This window comes from Colletotrichum tamarilloi (assembly GCF_030869305.1).
Source record: "Colletotrichum tamarilloi strain Tom-12 chromosome Unknown Scaffold_9.1, whole genome shotgun sequence".
Lineage (NCBI taxonomy): Eukaryota > Fungi > Ascomycota > Sordariomycetes > Glomerellales > Glomerellaceae > Colletotrichum > Colletotrichum tamarilloi.
In genome coordinates this window covers 187,273-206,398 of record NW_026849392.1, presented here as the reverse complement: position 1 = coordinate 206,398, position 19,126 = coordinate 187,273, and the positions used below count along the sequence as shown (strand labels likewise).

At 53.9% G+C, this 19,126-nt stretch overlaps 5 protein-coding genes across 5 annotated transcripts; 3 read left to right on the top strand and 2 right to left on the bottom strand.

The window, feature by feature from the left end:
• Positions 1-2,099: 2,099 nt before the first annotated feature.
• Positions 2,100-2,471, top strand: CTAM01_03817 (uncharacterized protein; the record flags this gene model as incomplete). Its single annotated transcript, XM_060519848.1, has 1 exon — positions 2,100-2,471. A coding segment is annotated over one exon (372 nt), but the record flags the coding sequence as incomplete, so codon positions are not given.
• A 78-nt stretch (positions 2,472-2,549) lies between these two features.
• On the top strand, positions 2,550-2,891 carry CTAM01_03816 (uncharacterized protein; the record flags this gene model as incomplete). Its single annotated transcript, XM_060519847.1, has 1 exon — positions 2,550-2,891. One exon carries the CDS (start codon positions 2,550-2,552, stop codon positions 2,889-2,891), a length of 342 nt encoding a protein of 113 aa, XP_060385268.1.
• A 1,967-nt stretch (positions 2,892-4,858) lies between these two features.
• Positions 4,859-5,777, top strand: CTAM01_03815 (uncharacterized protein; the record flags this gene model as incomplete). The annotated part of the gene is made up of 2 exons (XM_060519846.1): positions 4,859-5,139; positions 5,426-5,777. The coding sequence occupies 2 exons, from the start codon at positions 4,859-4,861 to the stop codon at positions 5,775-5,777; spliced, it is 633 nt and encodes a 210-aa protein (XP_060385267.1).
• A 3,806-nt stretch (positions 5,778-9,583) lies between these two features.
• On the bottom strand, positions 9,584-15,849 carry CTAM01_03814 (uncharacterized protein; the record flags this gene model as incomplete). The annotated part of the gene is made up of 2 exons (XM_060519845.1): positions 9,584-15,169; positions 15,661-15,849. The coding sequence occupies 2 exons, from the start codon at positions 15,847-15,849 to the stop codon at positions 9,584-9,586; spliced, it is 5,775 nt and encodes a 1,924-aa protein (XP_060385266.1).
• Positions 15,850-18,224: 2,375 nt separating this feature from the next.
• On the bottom strand, positions 18,225-19,025 carry CTAM01_03813 (uncharacterized protein; the record flags this gene model as incomplete). Its single annotated transcript, XM_060519844.1, has 1 exon — positions 18,225-19,025. One exon carries the CDS (start codon positions 19,023-19,025, stop codon positions 18,225-18,227), a length of 801 nt encoding a protein of 266 aa, XP_060385265.1.
• Between the last annotated feature and the right edge of the window lie 101 nt (positions 19,026-19,126).

The following is a 19,126-nucleotide window of genomic DNA, read 5'->3' as shown; positions in this document are numbered from 1 at the left end:
CGGGTACCGATGACCTATACGACTTTGGTGGGTGACCGTGGGCCAAAAGACTTTGGCGTAGAGGACGGCGTAAAGTATACGTGAGTGAAAGGACGGAGGGGCGGATAGTCAGTAGGTCCTCAGCATGCTGTGGTGAGAGCGGGACAGAAGGGGTCTTGTAGGAGTTGGTGAGTGGCTGTGGGTTGTCAGATGGATGAAACCAGGTTGTGGAATTCTTGATCAGATAAGTTTGATCAGATAAGCCGAGGTGTGTGTGGTGTAAGGTAGGGAAAAGAGAAAAGGAGCGAAAAAGTATCGGGCGGAAGGGTGAGGAATGTTAAGTTTTTGGGACGTGGAGAGGTCGATGAGGTAAACCGTAAAAATGGTGGGAAAACCTGGCCCAGGCCCCGGGAAAAGAAAAGGCGTACGAAGTAGTAGGGGCGTAGGTATCCGTACTTGGTAAGGAATAGGTGAGGTTTGTCGATCTCTGGACCGAGGGAGTACGGATACTGGAGCAAGGAATGTACTCTTTTTTACTGCACGTTTTTAAATTTCGACTGGAACCGGCCGGAAAAGACAGGCACAAGGGCTTGATGATATCCAGGCTGGCCAGTAGTGAAGGAGTACTCCGTATACTGCGTACTAAAGTGCGTAACAAATGCAAGGTAAAAAGCGACCAGGTGCAATCGAGTAACAGTGAGGAAAACGAAGAAGAGTGCAAAGTCTCCGTTTTTGGGTTGCGACAGGGGACCCTGGAATGCCCCTGTTGGGCCTAGCCGCCACAGCGGTGGCACCGTGGTAGTGGCCGCAGCCGGACAGTGAGCGGGGCTTTCTGTTCACACTGTCCACCCGCCGGAGATGTTGGCACTGTCCACGGTACCCAAGGTACGTCTTCTTTTCGGGCTTGGCTTGGCCCCCAAGCGGCGGCGACGACGGGCTGCGCATCATGATTTGATTGCTGATTGATGACCTGAGCATGCAGAGAGCATTTGTTCATCTTGGGTAATGATGAATGGCCACTGGATAATAATGTGCGACACTGACAGCTGCTGATGACTGTAACACCAGCACCGCCGTTGACTAAGATTCAGCCTTGATCCGGGCACATTTTGGTTGGCACGGTTGGGTAAACAGAATATTACATACAATTTACGGGTACTGTTGCAATGGACTGTCACGACATGCCGTTACCGAGCAAAAGAAAGAAATATGTGAGAATGCGTCACGTCAATTCCAGCACATCCGAGCTCGCACTCGCGCTCGGGTGCTTTCCACATTTCCATTTGCTTTTCAGGCTGCTTCCGCCCAAGATGCCCTGCCTTATCAATCAGATTACGGAGTAGTAGCATCAGAAATGCAAGCACTTGCAGAAAAACCTAAGGAAGTCACGGTCCACGGGCACCAAACACGAGACCGCGCGCTGGGTCCTTTCTTGTGTTCCTAACAACACTCCACTTTTGCTCTTGGCCGATGTCGCCCGCCCCGATGACGAGGAGACCTGTGTATTGAGAGAGGTACCTTCTGGCATCTGCATTGTCACCATCCCGTTCATTCAATTTCCTCGGTGCTTTCTTTTCTAAATCGACATCTCGGGCTCAGCCTCTCCTGCAGCGATTGAACCTCGGGACGTGTCGACATCAACGTCAATGCCATGCCCGGCAAGGTAGGTAAGGTAGGTAAGGTAGGTAATTGATTGTCACAGCCCGAGGTGCAGCGGAAGGCATTGCATCTCCTATCTTTTCTCCTTCCACATTCCGATCCGCTAACGTGGAAGGTACGAATTTAGTCACTCGCTCCTTCTTGCCTTGCCTCCACACAACTCTGAGTAGGTACTACTACTACCCTAGGTACTCTACACGGTTCACCCCACTCCACCCGCCCCTACCCGATTCATCCTCTTTTCCCGGCTTTTCTTGCCCGGCTTTTCTCAGTCTTCTTCCGCCTGGCTCTTTCTGTGTCTTGTCACTTCCCGTCGCTCTTGGCAGAGGTGATGGGAACCGAGCCGGTTGCCGGAAACCAAAGGTAAAATGAGGTAAGCTGATCCGCTCACCCACTCTTGTTGGGCTTTCTAACCACATCATACATGTGCCACAGTAGAATATCCGTACCAAGTACACTACCGTGCGCAGCAGACTACTCGCTTGCGCTTCGATCCTCACAGTGCCAGGGTCGCCGCCCATTTCTGCTGCACTGCGGTGGACTCTTGTCCCGCACAACTGGAAAACCTGACGATTCACCGTTCCCCGTATTTGCACGTACAACGACATCGTACATTGCTGCATCGCATATCGCCGCCACAGAACAAGAGTGTGGGGTTTCCTCGCCCGCTTGCGCACTCCAAGATCCATCTTGCTGGTCCATTATGCTGGGCCCAACCTGCTCCGGACTCGCTGGCCATTGAAAGAGCCCTCATTTCACCATACCCCCTCACGATTGCGCTCTCCCGTGATGCTATCCAGCTACCATCGTGCAGCACCGGCTACGCACGATGAGGTGGCCGCACCCCTCACTTTCACTCTGTCGCTGAGATAACCGTACAGAGTCCCGATACTGTCCCTCCACCTTCGGAGATGGACAACACGGCAGTCTTCTGCACCTCCCGCGGCACCACTTCAACACGCTCCGCGGCACCAATGCAGCAGCACCACCAACTTCTCCCGGTCTTGACCTTCAGCTCCGCCGTCGTGTCAAAGAAGCTCCGTCTACAGTGTGCAGACCTGGAAGCCCCTATTACGCTATTGCAACGTCGGAAGCCCTATCTCTGCGACTCGGGGTCCTGCCACGACCCCAGACTTGCCTTCCAGGCCCTACGTACCACACCACGCACTCCTAAACAGTGCGTTCCAGCACGTTGGGAATCAGCCACCCCCGAGTCGTCAGAGGCATTATTGCTCGGGCATGCCTTCTACTAAGCGGTAGGGTTCGTCCCTCCACAACAATGGTCACCCCCAGGGCCCCAGACATTCTTGGGCGAGCTCAGCCCCCCGTCACGAATTGGACCCAACGTCTTAACGAAGCAATTTCTCTGCGCACCACGGTCATTCGATGAAAACAGCACCATGGCCAGGCCCAAAAATAACGACTTGCAATACAATTCACCGCTCACCGAAAACCAAAAGGAAAACACGCCAAGCACGAGCAAGACTCGGTCAAAGGCCCTGTCGAGTCAGCCCACAATGCCGAGCCATGAGCCGTTGGGTTGCCACTCCTTTGCGCCGGCTCCCTTCTAAGTTTTTTCCAAAATCGCACACTGTATACCGATTCCCTATCCTGCACAGCAGAGTCTCCCCCCATGCTGGCCGTCACCATCTGATTGTTGCGCATCAACTGTCAAATCCCAAGAACCACCAGCATCAGCTCCGCGTGCAGACCTCCATGCTGCATAACTGACGAAAGGTGTCCCGCGGAATGCAACGCTGGTCACCCGCTCCTCTCCTAGGTGGGATTGGGCAAAATTCGCCGGATTCCGTAAACACGCGCCCCGGCTGCCGTTGCCGAACCGAGGAATTCCGGCCGTCTCCCCATCTCTAGACTCGGGCAACGACGGTCGGCTCTCAACAAGACCGCTCACGTGAGCGTATCAGATTTCTGATCTTCTGATGCTCTCGGTCCATCTCAACATGCTCTTAGACTTTGCATTTGGGTTCGCAATGCTGTCTGCTGCATAAGATACCGTGACAAAACTTCCTCTGGGCTTGCCTTTCACGCTTCGACCGCCCATCTCCGAGGTGGTTGCACAATACAAAACGTCACAAGCAAAGAAGATCGGCCGCGTTGAGCCAGACGACCAAACGAAATGAGGGATGCTTCATCTCGTGTTGCCCAATGGACCAACCATTTCCGCACCTTGCTTTTCCTGACGGAATGCTACACGCATTGAACCATCCGATCCCTGTCCGTAACCTTTTCATCCAATCATGACGTCCAACCAATTCAGCTGGGGCTGTTCGGCTTTTCCACCGGACCAAAGCAAGACACACCCCAATCTTATCGCACATTATCAATCTCATCAAATCAATCGCATCTAATCTGATTGTCTTCAATCTCCGAGACCGGCTGCTGTCAAACCCCCGGTCGACACCCACGCTAGTAAATCCTCCCAACGCAAACGAGCAAGCACACTTGAAATCTCAAATCAAAGACCTACGCGATGTCGCGAAGCAGGGCCCGCTCGCGTCTCCCTGCGCGTCTAGTGATGTCTCATCTTCATTTCGAGCTTGTCGCGGGCGTTCTCCTGAGGCTCCGGCCTGAGCTCCCGTTGCTAGTGTAACCCTCGACTTACTCCACTAACGCCAATACCCAGCGACATGGCATGGGTTCGATCTGATAACTTTATTCGCTTCTCCTACTAATTACAGCGGCCAACTGATCAACGCCTTCGCAGTTTCGGTCTTTCAATCGCTCGCCTCTTCGGTGACCGACCTCCCTCCTCCCCTTGGCTGTTTCAACCGTTCCCAACCAATTCTCACCCTTTGGGATTTGTTTGCGCGGATCAGCCGGATTACTTCCCCGTCGACATGCCCTGTCATGTTTGGGTTGGAGTTTACATCCATCCGGATGTCGAACCTGGCTCCCGGAACTAAACTGAAATCCTGTTTTTTCCGGTTCTCTCTCTGATTTGCTAGCCTGTCGACCAGCAGTCTGCTCAACAATAAGACATGCTTCGTCAGTGTTGCTCTGCGACCAGCAGTAAATGCAACATGGGCAACAAGAGCAGCAATACCGCTGCATTCATGTTCCATAAATACGTACGAAGTGGTCGCTCCCAGTTGGCGAACTCAGACCCCAACAATCTGCTACCCTTCTTGGTATTCTGATCCTGGCATCGTGGGGCGCTCTGGAAAGATTCTTTCAAACCAGCCTCCTTGTCCGCCCCAGCATGCTCGTGTTCGCACGTGAGCTCTTCGCCCGCTCGGCACCCACATCAGCATGGTTCGTCGATCTCTCTTCACAGTGCGACCAAGCGTACATCTCCACACTGACGGGCACTGCGCCAGTCCCTATGCGTTCCTGCGTCTCCGGGGGACTTGTACCCCTGGATGCCGGTCCATCGAAACTCTCACCTAGCTCAAGCCCGGCCCCGGGCCTTATTGCGACTGCTGTGTGGTCATCTCGGCTGGACTGCCGGCTACCGTCTGACCAGGCATGTGCCTCTACTCCGTACATGGTAGGCTAGGGAGCCACGAAACGTACCGGCAATTTGGTTGAGGCAGGCTCGTCGTCGAGCACCCTGGCCTCCTTCTTATTACGCCTGCCTTCCCCCGAGGCTTCCAGAAGGTATGGAAGCGAGATGATGGTGAACATGGCGATCTGGGCCTTTGACCTCGATCAGAGGTTGGGCTACGAGTCTCAATGACCGAGCCTGGGCCGACGATCGAAGAGACGGTCTCGGGGAGCTCGTGACTCAGGGGCTGTGGTCTGCTCCAGGAGAGTGATGATTCTTCAGCCACCATCTCAGGGGTTCGAGAGCCACCAACTCTCCTGATTATGTGCCGCAGCCGTCAGCCACAGACAGCTCTCGTGAGGCGTCTCTGAGTGGCGAGGAGAGCACCGTAAGACGGATTGCTTCGACGGGTCATTGGTGGTTCACTTTACTGAGGCTAGCTGTCACGCACCCCAAGGGCCTTTTTTATCGCTTACTGCAGCGCTTATCCGTCAACTGGAATCAGTGCAGCACGAAGACATTGAGCCCGAGAGCGAGCAATTCACTTTCAGCATGCTATCGCAACCCGCCACTCAGACAACTGGTTGTCCGCCGAGAAGCATTTCTACACACGTTCACGACTCAGTGGGCTTGAGGCAAGATATAGCTTGTGTTCTAAATTTATGCCCATGAGTCTCAGCACAAACTGGGACTGACATCCTTCAGAGTTCAGACTTTAGGGGTAACAACTCGGGCCCGTCTTTGCGCCGAGGTCATTCTCTCCACGTGTACATGACAAGAGTTAGGTCCGATAAACCGAAGCATCTCGGCTACATGAGAGAGCAGCATCGCGAAAGCCGAGTAATGGTCTGTGACCCCCGACGTAACGTTCACTGATGGTAGGCTTGTGCCCGACGGTACATGATGTACTAATTATTCGCTATATCTGATCCCTTCAGTAGCCTACATGCCTCCGAAGGCTACGGACCTGATGAGCTCTTCTAAACCCTGAGCTTAGCGAGGCTGGAGGTGCCCTTTGGCGATTGCTCAAACGCCAATCAGGAGCAGAATGCAGCACGTTTACTGCTAAAACCTAAATCACGCATGCCGCGAGGTTCGAATTGAACTTCCTCAAATGTATTACTGATGCCAAAACCGTACAAGTGGAAGCCAAATCAAATGGCTGCGCTGCCCTTGAAAGTCAATCTTTGCGACTCTTAGGGGGAATTGGTAACAACCATGCTCATTCGACAGTTCTCATGTATTGCAGTGCGGCCTTTCAGGGGCACCTCTTTCCAGCTCTCTAGGGATGAGCAAAGGGTAGTAACTGCCCTACTGACACACTACTCCCATATTCTATTTCAAGGTGCAGGCTTAACCTCCAGGCGGACACACATGGATATATAGGCGAGAGAACGACATCTCGCCGCTGGGCACTAGGAATGAAAATTACACATTTTCTTTTCTCGGTGTCTTAAGGCAAAAACGGTATAGAAATACGCAGGCTTTGGGCTCCCCCCCCCCCCCTTCTAATAGAGAAGAGAAGATTGCCTCGCCTTTACGTAGTAACTCGATCGGGAGAGGGACTTGGGAATCTATAAACATAACTCTATAGCTATCTTAGACGTTTAATAGCATTCAACTTGTTAGTTTTTTTCTTAAAGATGGAGCCCTTTTATTCTCGCCTCCCACTACCAGCTTCCCTGATTTAAGTACCCCCCCCCCCCCTTTCCCCCTTTTCCGTTCCCTGTAGCGAGGACTCCTAACAACCAGCGGCGACACGCTATTGAGATGAAGCTCTGATTAGCCACCGCCTTCACTATCCGTCTCTGAAGTATAGATTCATTTCCAGACTCTTATTAGGGTGTCGTTCTTTTCAATCGTAAATAAAACGACAGATCTATTATACCAGATGGAGTGAGCATAGTTAGAAAGGCTACCGTTATTCTTGGCGTATTTCAGGGGTTCTATAACCCTAAAGTTTCTACCCCTTTTAGGAAGCTTTGTTAGATATAGAGACGATATAGTGGAGGTAAAACGAAAAGGCCTTTTTAGACTTGGATAACTTAGGTTACTCATCAAACTGCTTCTATGAGTCTTTTGCTTTCTCCACTCGTTCATATCTTGCTACTTGCCTTATGCCCCCTCGAACGTAGAATAACTAGGCTTGGTTTTAAATATCTTTTTTTAATCTTTATGCTTTCCTCCCTCATGCTCATGCTGTTCTTTCTGTCCTAAGGCCAGACCCCTCCACACTAAACCCTCAAGAACGAAATAACCAATTAGTTGCCAAGACATATGATTAAAGACCTTGTACCTACGTTAACAATAGCAGCGCAAAACGGTTCCTGATAAGAAAACCAAAATGAACAGTGTAGGCTTTAGAACTATTTAAATCCCCCACTGTGGCTTCATTCCTTCCCCTTTTGAATATACCTGATATCTCAGCCTCCCTGTGTCGCGATAGGGCGTCCAAGATCATTAGAGAAAAGAGACAACATCCGGCCTCGAGATGGGGCCCTTGCCCACTGCGTCTTGAGGTAGAAGACCAGACAAGTTCAAGTCGGGAACATCGGTGGTGGACTATTGGGTGGCATTATATATAGAGACAGTGATTGCGTACGAGTCTCTTCTCCGCGCAGATCGAGCTGGCCGAGCTTTACTAAGGGGGTGAGTAGTAGAAGAGGTTGAAGCAGCAGCAGCGGGCTCCGGAATGAAGGCAGCTGATGGGTTTGGTAGTCAGGTCACTTATCACTCGCTCATTCCTCAGACTCGTTCGTCGCTAAACTTATCGTTAACGAATACGTCCGGCGTGGTTAGGGGGCGTGAGCTACTTTATGCTGCTTTGTGCTCTTGGGAGGTTACCATTAAGAAGGAACGAAAAAGCTTTGTCGCTAAGACAAGGTACAGCCGACGGTGAACTTTTAGAGGACTAGGGGGTGTGGTTGACTACCACATCTGCAATCATCAACGAGAGGCACAGTCTCTCTCTATCTCTGATAGGCGAGTCTTTGTCAGCCAACCTCATGACGCCGATTCAATCCCTTCCCCCTTATAAAGGCCAGCCATATCGCTCGAGGAAATTATCTGAGCAGACTGGAGCTTGTCTAGGCCGCCGGAACTAATAAATCTGACCGGGCTGATTGACGGTGTTGTCTCCTTTCTCCATAGCCGGGGCAAACGGCAGTGCCGAACGTAGCGATGATTGAAGTAGTTCACACACATTTCACCCAATCACTCACTCACTCACTCCTCCTGCCTCACGCCTCGTCGTTGAAGTGACCGTTAACGAATACGACCAGGGCCAACGAAGATGTCCAAAGTCAGCGAGGATATTCGGGGGGAGTTCAATAAACATGTTCGAGGCTAGCAAAGGTCAACGCCGTTCAGTTCAAGCGTAGCCCTGGTGCTGGCTATCCCAATGCCAGAGGCAAAGAAGAAAGCGTACCGGCAAGAATAACAAACTCTACCCGCAAGTAGTAAGGGCCACTATTAAGTCCGGCCGCAAGGCTACTGCGAATGCCCGCGGTACTATAAGCGGGGAGGGGGTTAAGAAATATACGCTTGGAGGTGATGGAAGGGATTTGGGATGAATGGGAGTTTTTGGGGGGCGGATGGAGATGCTTGGACGTGACAACTACACTGTGCGTCAACAGACATATTTGGGGTCACTGAACACGCTGGGAGTAATGAGGTAATGGTTGACTGTCCTAGACTTCTGAAATTCATCAATGAGAAAGAAAGATAATTGCGGGGAAGTTCCGAGAGACTTGTACCCGTGGTTCCAAACAAGCATCCAGGCCGTGAACGATGGACCGCCCAAGAACCAAGTAACGAGCAGATCACAAGAGAGACCCCAAAGACCCCCTTTCAGCTCCCTACCCTTCATCTCCCGAGCTCCTTCATTGACGTGAAGCCGTAAGCCGACTCAGATTCTTTAGAGGGAACAAGATCACTTCACCAAACCTTAGAGACTCTTCTTTTTGAAATGTAACGTCAACTCAGGACTTGAATCACCACCGTTCCTATACACGGTATCTTTACAATACGTACACTACCCCAAACACGCCAATAAATGACTTCGGTATCATGTGTAACAACAAAACGAAAGGCCCTAAACAAAACAAAGCTGCCAGCCCCCAAGCTACTCCTTGCCTCGCCGTTGGCCAACCCCCATGCCATGGTCCCGAGTGTATGTATATATGTTTAAACCTCCCGTATGTGAACCCAGCCCAACCTGACTCCTCCCCGGCCGCTCCATCCATCCCTCGGCCGAAAACACCTTTCAAAGTAATTCCAAACACGCTATGCCGCCCTAATAGCCAGACGCCTAAAGCCAGGTTCTAGCAATGCACGAAATGCGAGCCATTCGCTCGTGTGGGGGGAATCATAACAAGACAGTGAAAAAGGAAAAGAAGAATGATGGTATAGACAAAACGGAAAAAAAGAAGAGAGACGAAATTAGTCTCGAAGTTCCACGCCGACCTCCTGGTGGACGAGCCTCAACACCCACGAGGCCTCCGAGGCGCTGGAACACTGGAAACACCACTTTTTGACCGAGCCGGCGGCGCCACCCGTCTTGGGCGCCACGCCAATCTCGCCTCTCTCATCGCGGATCTCCTCCCAGATACCGCAGATGATGCCTCGACTGCCCATAGGAGTGAAGCAGCCGCTGCCCAGCACGGCATCGAGAATGATGCGCGCCTTGTCTGATTTCTTGGGCATAGTTGTAACCGTGACGCGCTTTTCGAGGCCGTGGTTTGCGCGTAGGTCTTGGTGCCAGCCCGGCGGCGGGCGGCGAATCTGGATGATACAGTTGCCGTAGTCCTCCCACTTGTTGGAGCTGACAAGCAGGTGTAGGCGAATCTTGATATTGTCGGATGACAGAGGACTGCGGATGGAGTTGGAGTACATGCTGATCGATGGTGAGCGGGGATAGCCATCGGAAGACGATCCGGATCCGTAGAGGCTGTTATTATTGGAGGAATGGCCCTGCTTGTCGATGGACGAGCGAGCAATGTTGAAAGCGTTGCCTTGCGTGAGTCTCTTGAGGAAGCTCGTGGCGGACAGACTCGACGAGGGGGTGCTTCCATCTTGCGATTGGGATGGAGCGCGGGTCGATGCGCGGTAGCTGTTCTTGCGTCCGAACCAGCTGCGACGACGACTGCTGTTGTCCTCGGTATCTTCCGAGGGTCTCTGGCCGAAGGACTGATAGCGTGCCTCGTTCTCGAGCTGAATAAACTTTTGGTTGTTGAGGCGGGCATGGTGAACGGCCATGTATAGATTGTAGCATTCCGTAGCCGATGGGCAGCGGAAACGGAAGTTGCCCCCACCAATATCCTTGTTCTTGCAATGGTCCTTGACGGCTGAGCGGATTTCAAGGTCGACAACGGTAGACTGGCGGAGGAGGACGAGGGGCGTAAGCTCGAGAGAAACAAGAGGGATGTCGGGCTCTCCTCCGGGGCTCATGACTAGAGAGTAGCCCTCAATGACACCGGCCGTCACCTGAATGGAGCAGGGCTCCAGGGAAATGTCCTTCCACTGGCCCTTCTTCTCGTTCCAGTACGAGATGGAAGCAATATATTTGGTGTAGCTCTCCGAGGCACTCATTTTGCGGCCATGAAGACCGGCTTGCGACGCCGAGTTGGACGGCGTCAGGCTGCACACCGACTCGGACACCATGGACTCTTGAACGAATGACTGCGAGATCATGGACTCTTGCTTGAAGGAGTCGACAAACTCCTCTCTCTCTCGCTCCCGTTCCTCGCGCGGCTGATGCTCGGGCTCTCTAATGCTGAAGCCAACCTCAGTCTCGGGGATGTCATCGTCAAAGTCATCTTCGGACTCGGATGACGTGTAGTCGGATTCTGTCTCTGTCTCGCTTTCTGAGAGGTCGGTCTCTGTGACGGACCGAGTCGTATCGGATGATTCTTCAGAAGGCAGATATTCGTGCTTCAGAGGTGAGGATCCCCGACGCTTCACACGGGAGCCGCCAAGGTCGACAGGTGGCGACAGCTTGGGGGGCTTAGGGCTCAAAGAGCGGTGAATGGGAGGAGGAGGAGCACCGTCCGCGCGGTAGGGTGTCGTATTTGGCGCAGCTCTGTGTCTGTCCTCCTCATCGTACGAATCTTGTGTAGGGGTTCTGTCTGGAGAGGGGCTGCGGCGGATGGGAGTGGTCGGCATGCTTGAGCCGCGGTTGTGGTAGCGACTAGAAACCGATCGCTTGGGCGCGTATGGCTCTGGAGATGACAAGTCTCTCGATGATGATCCGTGCAACTTGCCGCCCACAGGGATATCGGTACGGTGCTGCGGCGAGTCGGGGAGGCTCTCTTCAGTGACAACCGGCAGCCGCTCCTTTGGTGGCATGGGCGACGTGCCAACAATGTCAAGCCAGTCTTCCACTTGGTCATTGTTGTCTGTGACGAGGCTCAGCAGCTCGTACCAGTGCCGTCCGTTGTGGGAGCCCGACACCATAAGAACGAGCTCGAATTTTGCGTCACCACGGCGGGCTGAGATCACAGTCATGGGCATGGGAGGGAAGAGAAGCCATGTACGGCGGCCGCTGCCAGTCTCACGGATGAGCAAGTCGCCCTTGTCGTTGTTCGCGCCAGGAAGGTCGCGGTGGATGAGTTCGACCTGGCACTCGAGGCGTTGTCCATTGGAATGTGCGAGGCTGAGGGAGAAAAGGTCCTTTGCGCTGACCTGCCGCTTGGGGTCGATTTTGACGGCTTCCATCGGTGCGAGTGTCCGCAGATTACGGATTCTGCTCGTGTCGGTGTTAATGGCGTCCTCGTCAGCCAGCCGCGCAGACTCTTCCCTGTGGCGACGCTTGGCCTTCTCTTGCAACATGTCGTAGTCGCCAACCAGCGCAAGTGTATCATACGAGCCGACAGCGGCATGAAGGCCCTGATTTACGGTTAGTGAAGCTCGTTTCAATGCAGTGGGAAATAGTACCTTGGTGAGCTTTGCAAGAGTCCGGATGCGAAGCAAGGGCCGTTTCAACAAATGCGCAACGTCGACTCTCTCTCCGTCTTCGTTAACGACGTCGCCTTCGGCGTTGCGCGGGAGTGCACCGATGAGGGAATCCTCGTCGTCGAGGCGATCGGCAGCAGGAGCCAGGTTGACGACGAGATCTTGGAATCCAAGGCGCCACGCGTCCAGGTAGCTATCGTATATGGGAGAGGCGGTGTGCAGCCAGGAAATGAGCCGATCGATATCCGTATGAGATGCCCTCTTATGGGCGGTCTTTAGTTTTTCCAGTGCAACTCCCATGTTGACGACAGATTTCGACATGCTGTTTGCCTTACGGCCAGGGGATTCGGGGCCGAAGAGATCGACGGCACTGGCTGAGCCCTCGTGAAGGACGGTGGAGAGGAGGACGGGGACAACGCCGTCGACCAGTGTCTTGAGCTCCCGCTGGTACAAGTTCTCGTCATCTGTGAACTCCTTCATGAGGTCCTTTGTTGTAACCGTGTCTGGACGAGCATTGGCTCTTCGTACGCTGGCAGCCTTTCTTACACTCGCCCTAGGTTTGATGCTCCGGAGGCTACCTGGCACCTGACTTTCATCTGGCAAAGACAGAACTGACACGAGATCAGAGTGTTTAGTCAGCCTTCTTTTGAGACCCGATTTATTGCTCCGCCGCCGCGAAACGTTGCTTCTTGTAAGCCCAGTGGTCTGCGTGATGGTGGTTTCGGACAATACCGATGTCATGTCCGAATCATAGGTGCTATGAGTGTCGGCAGACCCGAGAATCGTGGACAACTCGTGTACGCCGTTCGTTGGCGGCTTCCGGCGGGGTGCCACCGAGGACTCATCATCGTACGTCCAATCGTCAGTAAATGTTCGATCGGAGTAGGTCCGGCTAGATCCAGAAGAGCGGCGGCGCATGGTTCGCCTGGATTCGTCATCTTCTCCGGGACTATCATACTCCTGATCCAGCTCCAGCTTCCGCTCTTCTTCGCTAATGTACTTGGAAGGCGGAGTCTGGTGGCCAGTGGACTCTCCCCTGAAGGCCTCCTTGAGGATCTCGCGGAACGGCTTCTTGACTGACTTCGCCGGGGACGGCGAGCTCCTCGTAGCTGCTCTCCGACGAAGGCCAGCGGCGCCAGCAGAAGTTGGTGTCTTTGGCTTTTCCTTGGGCTTTTCTTCAACATTCCTAGGTGCCACATTTTCGTCGTTCTCGGTTGACGCGCTCAGGTCAGTCGAAGATAGGGTTGACTCTGTCCAATCCGTTGATTGTGTAGTCTGAGTCATGTCAGTTGTTTGTGTTGTCTGGGTGGACTCGGTGAGCCCAGTGGATTCCGAAAGCTCAGTCTGAGTCGGAAGGGAAGGCTTTCGCTGACGGGGTTCGGCCGATGATCGTCTACGGGTATCTTGCGTCTTTGTCTTATCGACGGGCTTGCTCTCGGACGCTTTCCTCTTGGGGGCCTGCGCGGGCGACTCCTCCTTCTTCGCCGGCTCGTCGACGAAGGGATCGACCGTCCCGTTGAGCCATTTCTCAATACTGGGAGGCTGGTTGGCGACTGGCTGCCTTGGAGGCTCAACGGCGTCGTGCAGGATCTTCTTGCCGCCGGTGACCACCTTCTTGAGCACATCGGCAGCCTTGAAGCTGGGATTGCGCTGTGCCTTTTGCCTCGTCTTGTTGAGAGGCAAATCTAGCTCACTGAAAGCAGAGAATCCCACGGGGATGTCTGCCAGGGGCTTCGCACCCGGGGCGCTGGTCAGCGAGCTTGGCGCAAGATCCGAGTTGTCCAGCCCTGTCTTGACTGCTGATTCCGAGGTGCTGACCCAGGATTTGTCGTCTGACGGTGGAGGCGCCTTCTTCTTGTGAGCCTTTGACGGTTTCCGCGTTGGTGTTGCCGGCACACTAGAATCGGCATCTTCTGTGACCTCGATGGCGGTCTCGTCCTCTTCAACCACCACAATCTCGTCCGCCGACTCGTGCCTCGCGCTGCCCCCGCGACTACGCTCGCGGGATTTGGCGCCTGTGCTTTGCGGCCTCGGTGTCTTGACGCCAGACCCTTCCGATGCTGGTGTCTTTAATGGCCTGACGCGGATTCCGTCATCATCGAGCTTCTTCGTTCGTATCGGTGTAACTCTGATGCCGTCGTCGTCCATCGCCTTCTTTGGCAACGTAGCTTGTCTCTCTTGAAGCTCCTTGAGTCTTGCCTGTATCCTGCTGCCGTCGAGCGAGTCTGTTGATTTTGCAGCCCGGTGTTGCTTAACCGGTGGGGGATCTGGCATTTCCACCTTTGCTACCCAGTCCTGGATCTTTTTGGAGATGGGTGCTTGGATGGGTGTCTTTTGCACAAACCCTTTTGGCAAAGGGCTTGGGGTGGGACTTGGGCTGGCGTCTTTGGTTCTCGGCGATTTCGCTCTCGTGGGGCTCTTCTTTCTCTTCTGCGCCATCCAATGGTCGTCGCTAACGACTCGCTTCTTGGGTGCCAGCTTGGCGTCTCCGCCGGGGAGGTCCTCGACGGTCTCGTCCTTTTCGTCGGCCGGGCCGTCATTGTGTACTTCGATCTTTGGGGTCGACATTTTCGGTGCCGACATTCGCTTCTGGCGCAACTTGATGCGAACGCGGTCCTCTTCGGTGACGCTCTCCGTGTCACCCGGGAAGGCCAGCTCGGTAGGCTCGCTGGGGGGTGCCAGGGGATCAGCCGAGGCCATGGCTGCGGCATTCGTTTTTTGCCATTTGTTCACGCGCTCTCTGACGCCGCCGGGCTGTTGTACTTTTGCGACGGCAGCCTGCCGCATTTCGGCTCTCAGCTCGGCCTTGACAGCATCCAGACTCATTCTTCGCTTGCGTTCGGCGGCGACGCGCTGTGGAGAGGGGCGTCCTCTGAGGAAGTCGGCGAGCAGAGTCGGGGGTTCTGGTGGTTTCTTCATGGTTGCTGCGCGGGGGCGGGCAGGGGCGGCCTTGGGAGTCGTGGGCGGCGCATTGCTTTCTTTGGTGGCGGGAGTGGAGGGTTTCGTGGTTGCTGCAGCCGCCGCTGGCGCAGCGTCCGGCGATGCTTTCTCGTCGGGAGGTTTGGGAGACATTGTCTACACAGACAAAAGGTTCAGTCAGCAACAGTAAACAGACCAGTCTGCGGGTAAGCGGTGGACAGGTACGAGTTGGTGTCGTACAGGTGCGTCCCCCCTCTCTCTTTCCTTTGGGTGAGGTAACGAGCAACAAGGTTGGGAGGACTGACTTAGGTGAGATGCATGCTGCCGCTTAAGGTTGAATGATCTGCTGCGGTTCCTATGGGCGCATGTAGCAGAGTTGGAAAGTGAAGGTTGTTGTTGACAGCTGAGGGGTTGCAACCGGGAGCGCAAATGGAAGCCAGACGTCAGAGTGATGTGTGAGAGATAGAGGCGAGGGCGAGGCTGTATGTCGGTGAGACGGAGAAGAAGCCGACTTTGCAGGCCGTGTATGTAGACGTTGGTTGGACGATGATAGGTGAGTTGAGGTGAGGTGAGGTGAGGCACGCAAAAAAAAAAAGGGAGCAGCTCGACAGACAATCCCGTTGTATGTGTGTGATGAAGTCTGTGACTTTGTGTATGTACGAACCAAGGTAGAGACGGTAGAGACAGCGCATATCAAAGCAGACAAGACTTTTCGACTTCTCGTCGAGGAACAGCTCGGGCAGGGCAGGATGGAGGAGCAGTTGGTCCAATCGAGGGCTTCGTTGAGCTGGCACTGCCGGAGTAACCAGTGGATGTTGACGCCGGAGCTTAGACATAAACAAACCGACACAGGTGGGGCTGTCCCTAGAGAGTACGTACCCTTTACAAGGTTTAGTGGGCTATTAGGTAGAGTTGGTGCCCTGTAGCACGGACATCCCGGCTAGTAGCCAATCAGAGAACGCACAGAGGAGTGCAAGGCAGCTGAGGGTTCCAGACCAAGTTCGACATCAGGGACATCCGGCGCAATCCGCAAGAAAAAACAAGACTTGGTGTCAAGATACCAAGTATGTATACATGTATATGCATCGGGACGTGGGTAGGTGAGGTAGCATCAATGCAAGGATTCTTGCTCGCCCTGTCTTCCTTGCTGCTGCTGTGCTGCATGTGCTTTCCAGGAAACTCATGAAAAGTAACAGACTCTATCCATCCACGCAGCAGGTTATTTACCAGGCTTACGCATACTCATATCGTCCGTCTGTCGCTCCCCCAAATCTCCCCGAGGCCGTGTTCCCCAAGACCATCTTCCCCAATACCGACAGCCAATCTCCCCTGGCGGATTTCAAGGTGGACTATCCGTCCTCATGGAATCCCGCCCCGTCCATCATTTCCCGCCTTGTCCAAGTGAGTAATTTCTCACCTCGAGAGGCCTCGCCTCGTGGACTCTAACCCTCTCGCCTAGCCTCTCGCTTCTGCCAGCTAGATCGGATCTCGGATGTTGACACCAAGACCCCTTTCACAAATCACCCCTCAACACACTCTCAAGTGAGTCGTCGTATGAGGAAAAAAACCCCCACCACCATTCCCCTTGATCGACGAACCAGGAAAAAGAAGCGAATGACATTTGACTCCGTAATTGCTGCCAATGCTTGCCAACAAATGCAGCTCGTCGGGCATAGATACAGACAAAATACACGAAGCCAGCTCACTCTGACTCGAATTCGTTTCCGAATACGTGTTGTCTTACTCCCAAAATACAAATCTTATTCGAATTCATCACTGCCAGGCAACACGACGACAACGGGGGCATCCTTGAAACTGTGGTTGATAGCCAAGTATACTCCGTACGAAGCGCATGTTTATCATCCTCGCCCCATGTCGCCGTCGTTGTCACTGCCAAACTGTCAGTCGTAACAGGCGGCGGGGGAGGGGAAGAGCATTGACGCCGCCTCATCTTCTCGACAGGGGCCCCATGAATCCGGGACATACAACCCGTTTGTTTACTCGCGATAACAACTTCTCATATAGCACAAAAATCAAGGCCCCGACTTATTTCCCCCACGGTCTTTCTACAATCTCATTCCGAATTTCCCATCCTTCTGCTCTCGTTATTATATCCGTAGTCTTACAGGTCCAAAACCAAGGCAGCCAAACCATCATGCCCTGTTTTCTTATCCAATAACCCAAAATCGCTACCAAACCACGCACACATACGCAGTGAATATGACAGCGCCCGCGGAATGTCTCGGGCGTATCGCATAGTGTAGCAGCGAGAAGCCATACGGGCCCCGAACATCACGCGGTCTCTCCCGCCCGCCGCGCAGTCGTCGCACGTGGTGTGGGACCGCCCTCCTCCTCCTCCTCCCCCTTCCGAGTTCCCTCCCTCCCTGCAGAGACTCGAGACTCCGAAAGTGAGACCTTCCTCCTCCGCAAGACCTTCCGCAGGACCTTGTTTTATCCAGCTCGAGGCTATCGCGTGGGTCCCGCGATCGAGATCTAGCATCACACAACACAGAACGATTCCTCTAAACCTTGATTTCTTCCATTTTCATTCCCCGCAAGCTATCATCAGGCGGAAGTAAACCTTGAGTTTTCTGCGAGAAATTCGAGAAGCGTGTGAGCGGTGCTGCGATTAGGGTATCACCACCACCACCACTCTTTTCCCCTCTCGCCTTGACATTCGCCTTATCTGCAAGCAGACTCAGCTGCTCAAACTAAGAGAGCCGTCAGTCACGCAACGTCCTGCATCTTTCTTGTCACCCGTCAAACTTCATTAACCGCGCAGTAGGCATGCACACCTCACACTAGAGACGAGAAGATGAAGGTTGCGAAAAAGTGTAGATCAGGGTTTTTTATTCCGCCCTTCATAGCGGTTGCTTCCAATTATGCACCTAAAAATCTGTGTGTGTGTGCCCCGAATTCCCATATGGCCCCCCTCCAAAGATGCCCGTGTGCCACATCCTTTGAAAAAATTGGAAGAAATGCTCCAAGACCCAAATTACCATCCAAATTGACGGGTATTGTGCAAAACTCCCATACACCCATGCATGCTGTTAGAAATAACCTCCTACCAGAGGGCGGCGTATACCGAAAGGGAGGAAGGAAAAGAAGATAGGAAAGTAAAAAGTGACGATAAACCTCCCAATGCAGATAGAATATGCTTTACCCCAGAAACGCCGTGAAATGCTTGATGCTTGTGAAAATCACCAGTCCCTCACTCCAAAGAGGGCAACAGGAACCGGACCTTCTTCTTCTGCTTCGCAGCCTGTACGACTCCGCTCTTGTCCGGACACGCCGTCGCGTCTTCCTCCCTCTCGTCCTCCTCCATGTCGCTCACGGCACCGACGCTGCTTCCCATCTCGCTCAGGAGCTCCTCCTCCGTCTCCTCCTCAATAGACCAAACGTCCGGGCTCGGCTCGCGCCAGACATGCTGCGGCCGGTGGTGCCGGTACGACGTCGTCCTCTGCCGGCCCCGCCCGCCGCCCGGTCGCACAGGTGCTCGGCCCCGGGTAGGCGGGAACGACGACGGCGAGAGAAGCACGTTGTTGTCCGACGGTGATTGCTTAGAAGGGCGGGACTTTGACTTGGCCATGGACTTGAGGCCGTCGATGGCGAAGTCGCGCAGGCTAAAGGGGACCATGAAGCCGTGTGGTGCGAAGCGGATGTAATCTTCCTCCTCGTCGTCCGTGTCCGGTGTGGCGAGGTCCGAGAGGTCGGGTACAGGCGGCGACTTGCTACGGCCCTTTGACTTGTCCAGGCCGTCCAGGCTTGAGGGGCTCACGCTGCGGACGATCTCGCGCTCGCTGTCGTCTTCGATGCCGGCGTCAAAGTCCATCATGGTCATGTCGTCCTCGTCGTCATCCTCCAGATCGGGCGCGGGTGTGAGGAAGTAGGTCAAGGGGTCCTCGTCAATGTCATCGAGAGATGGGTAGTCCTTGGGAATTGTAGGGGCGAGGCGCACCAGGGTTGGTGGCCATGAGTCTCGCCGTGAGGGTGTCTTTGGTGTTTGAGGCATCGCGCCGGTTGTTTGTCAAATTGGTATTGGTTCTGTATTGGTCTTGATAGTTGCGGAAACAGGCGTCTGAACAGTAAAATCACTGACAAGACGAGTTAAGT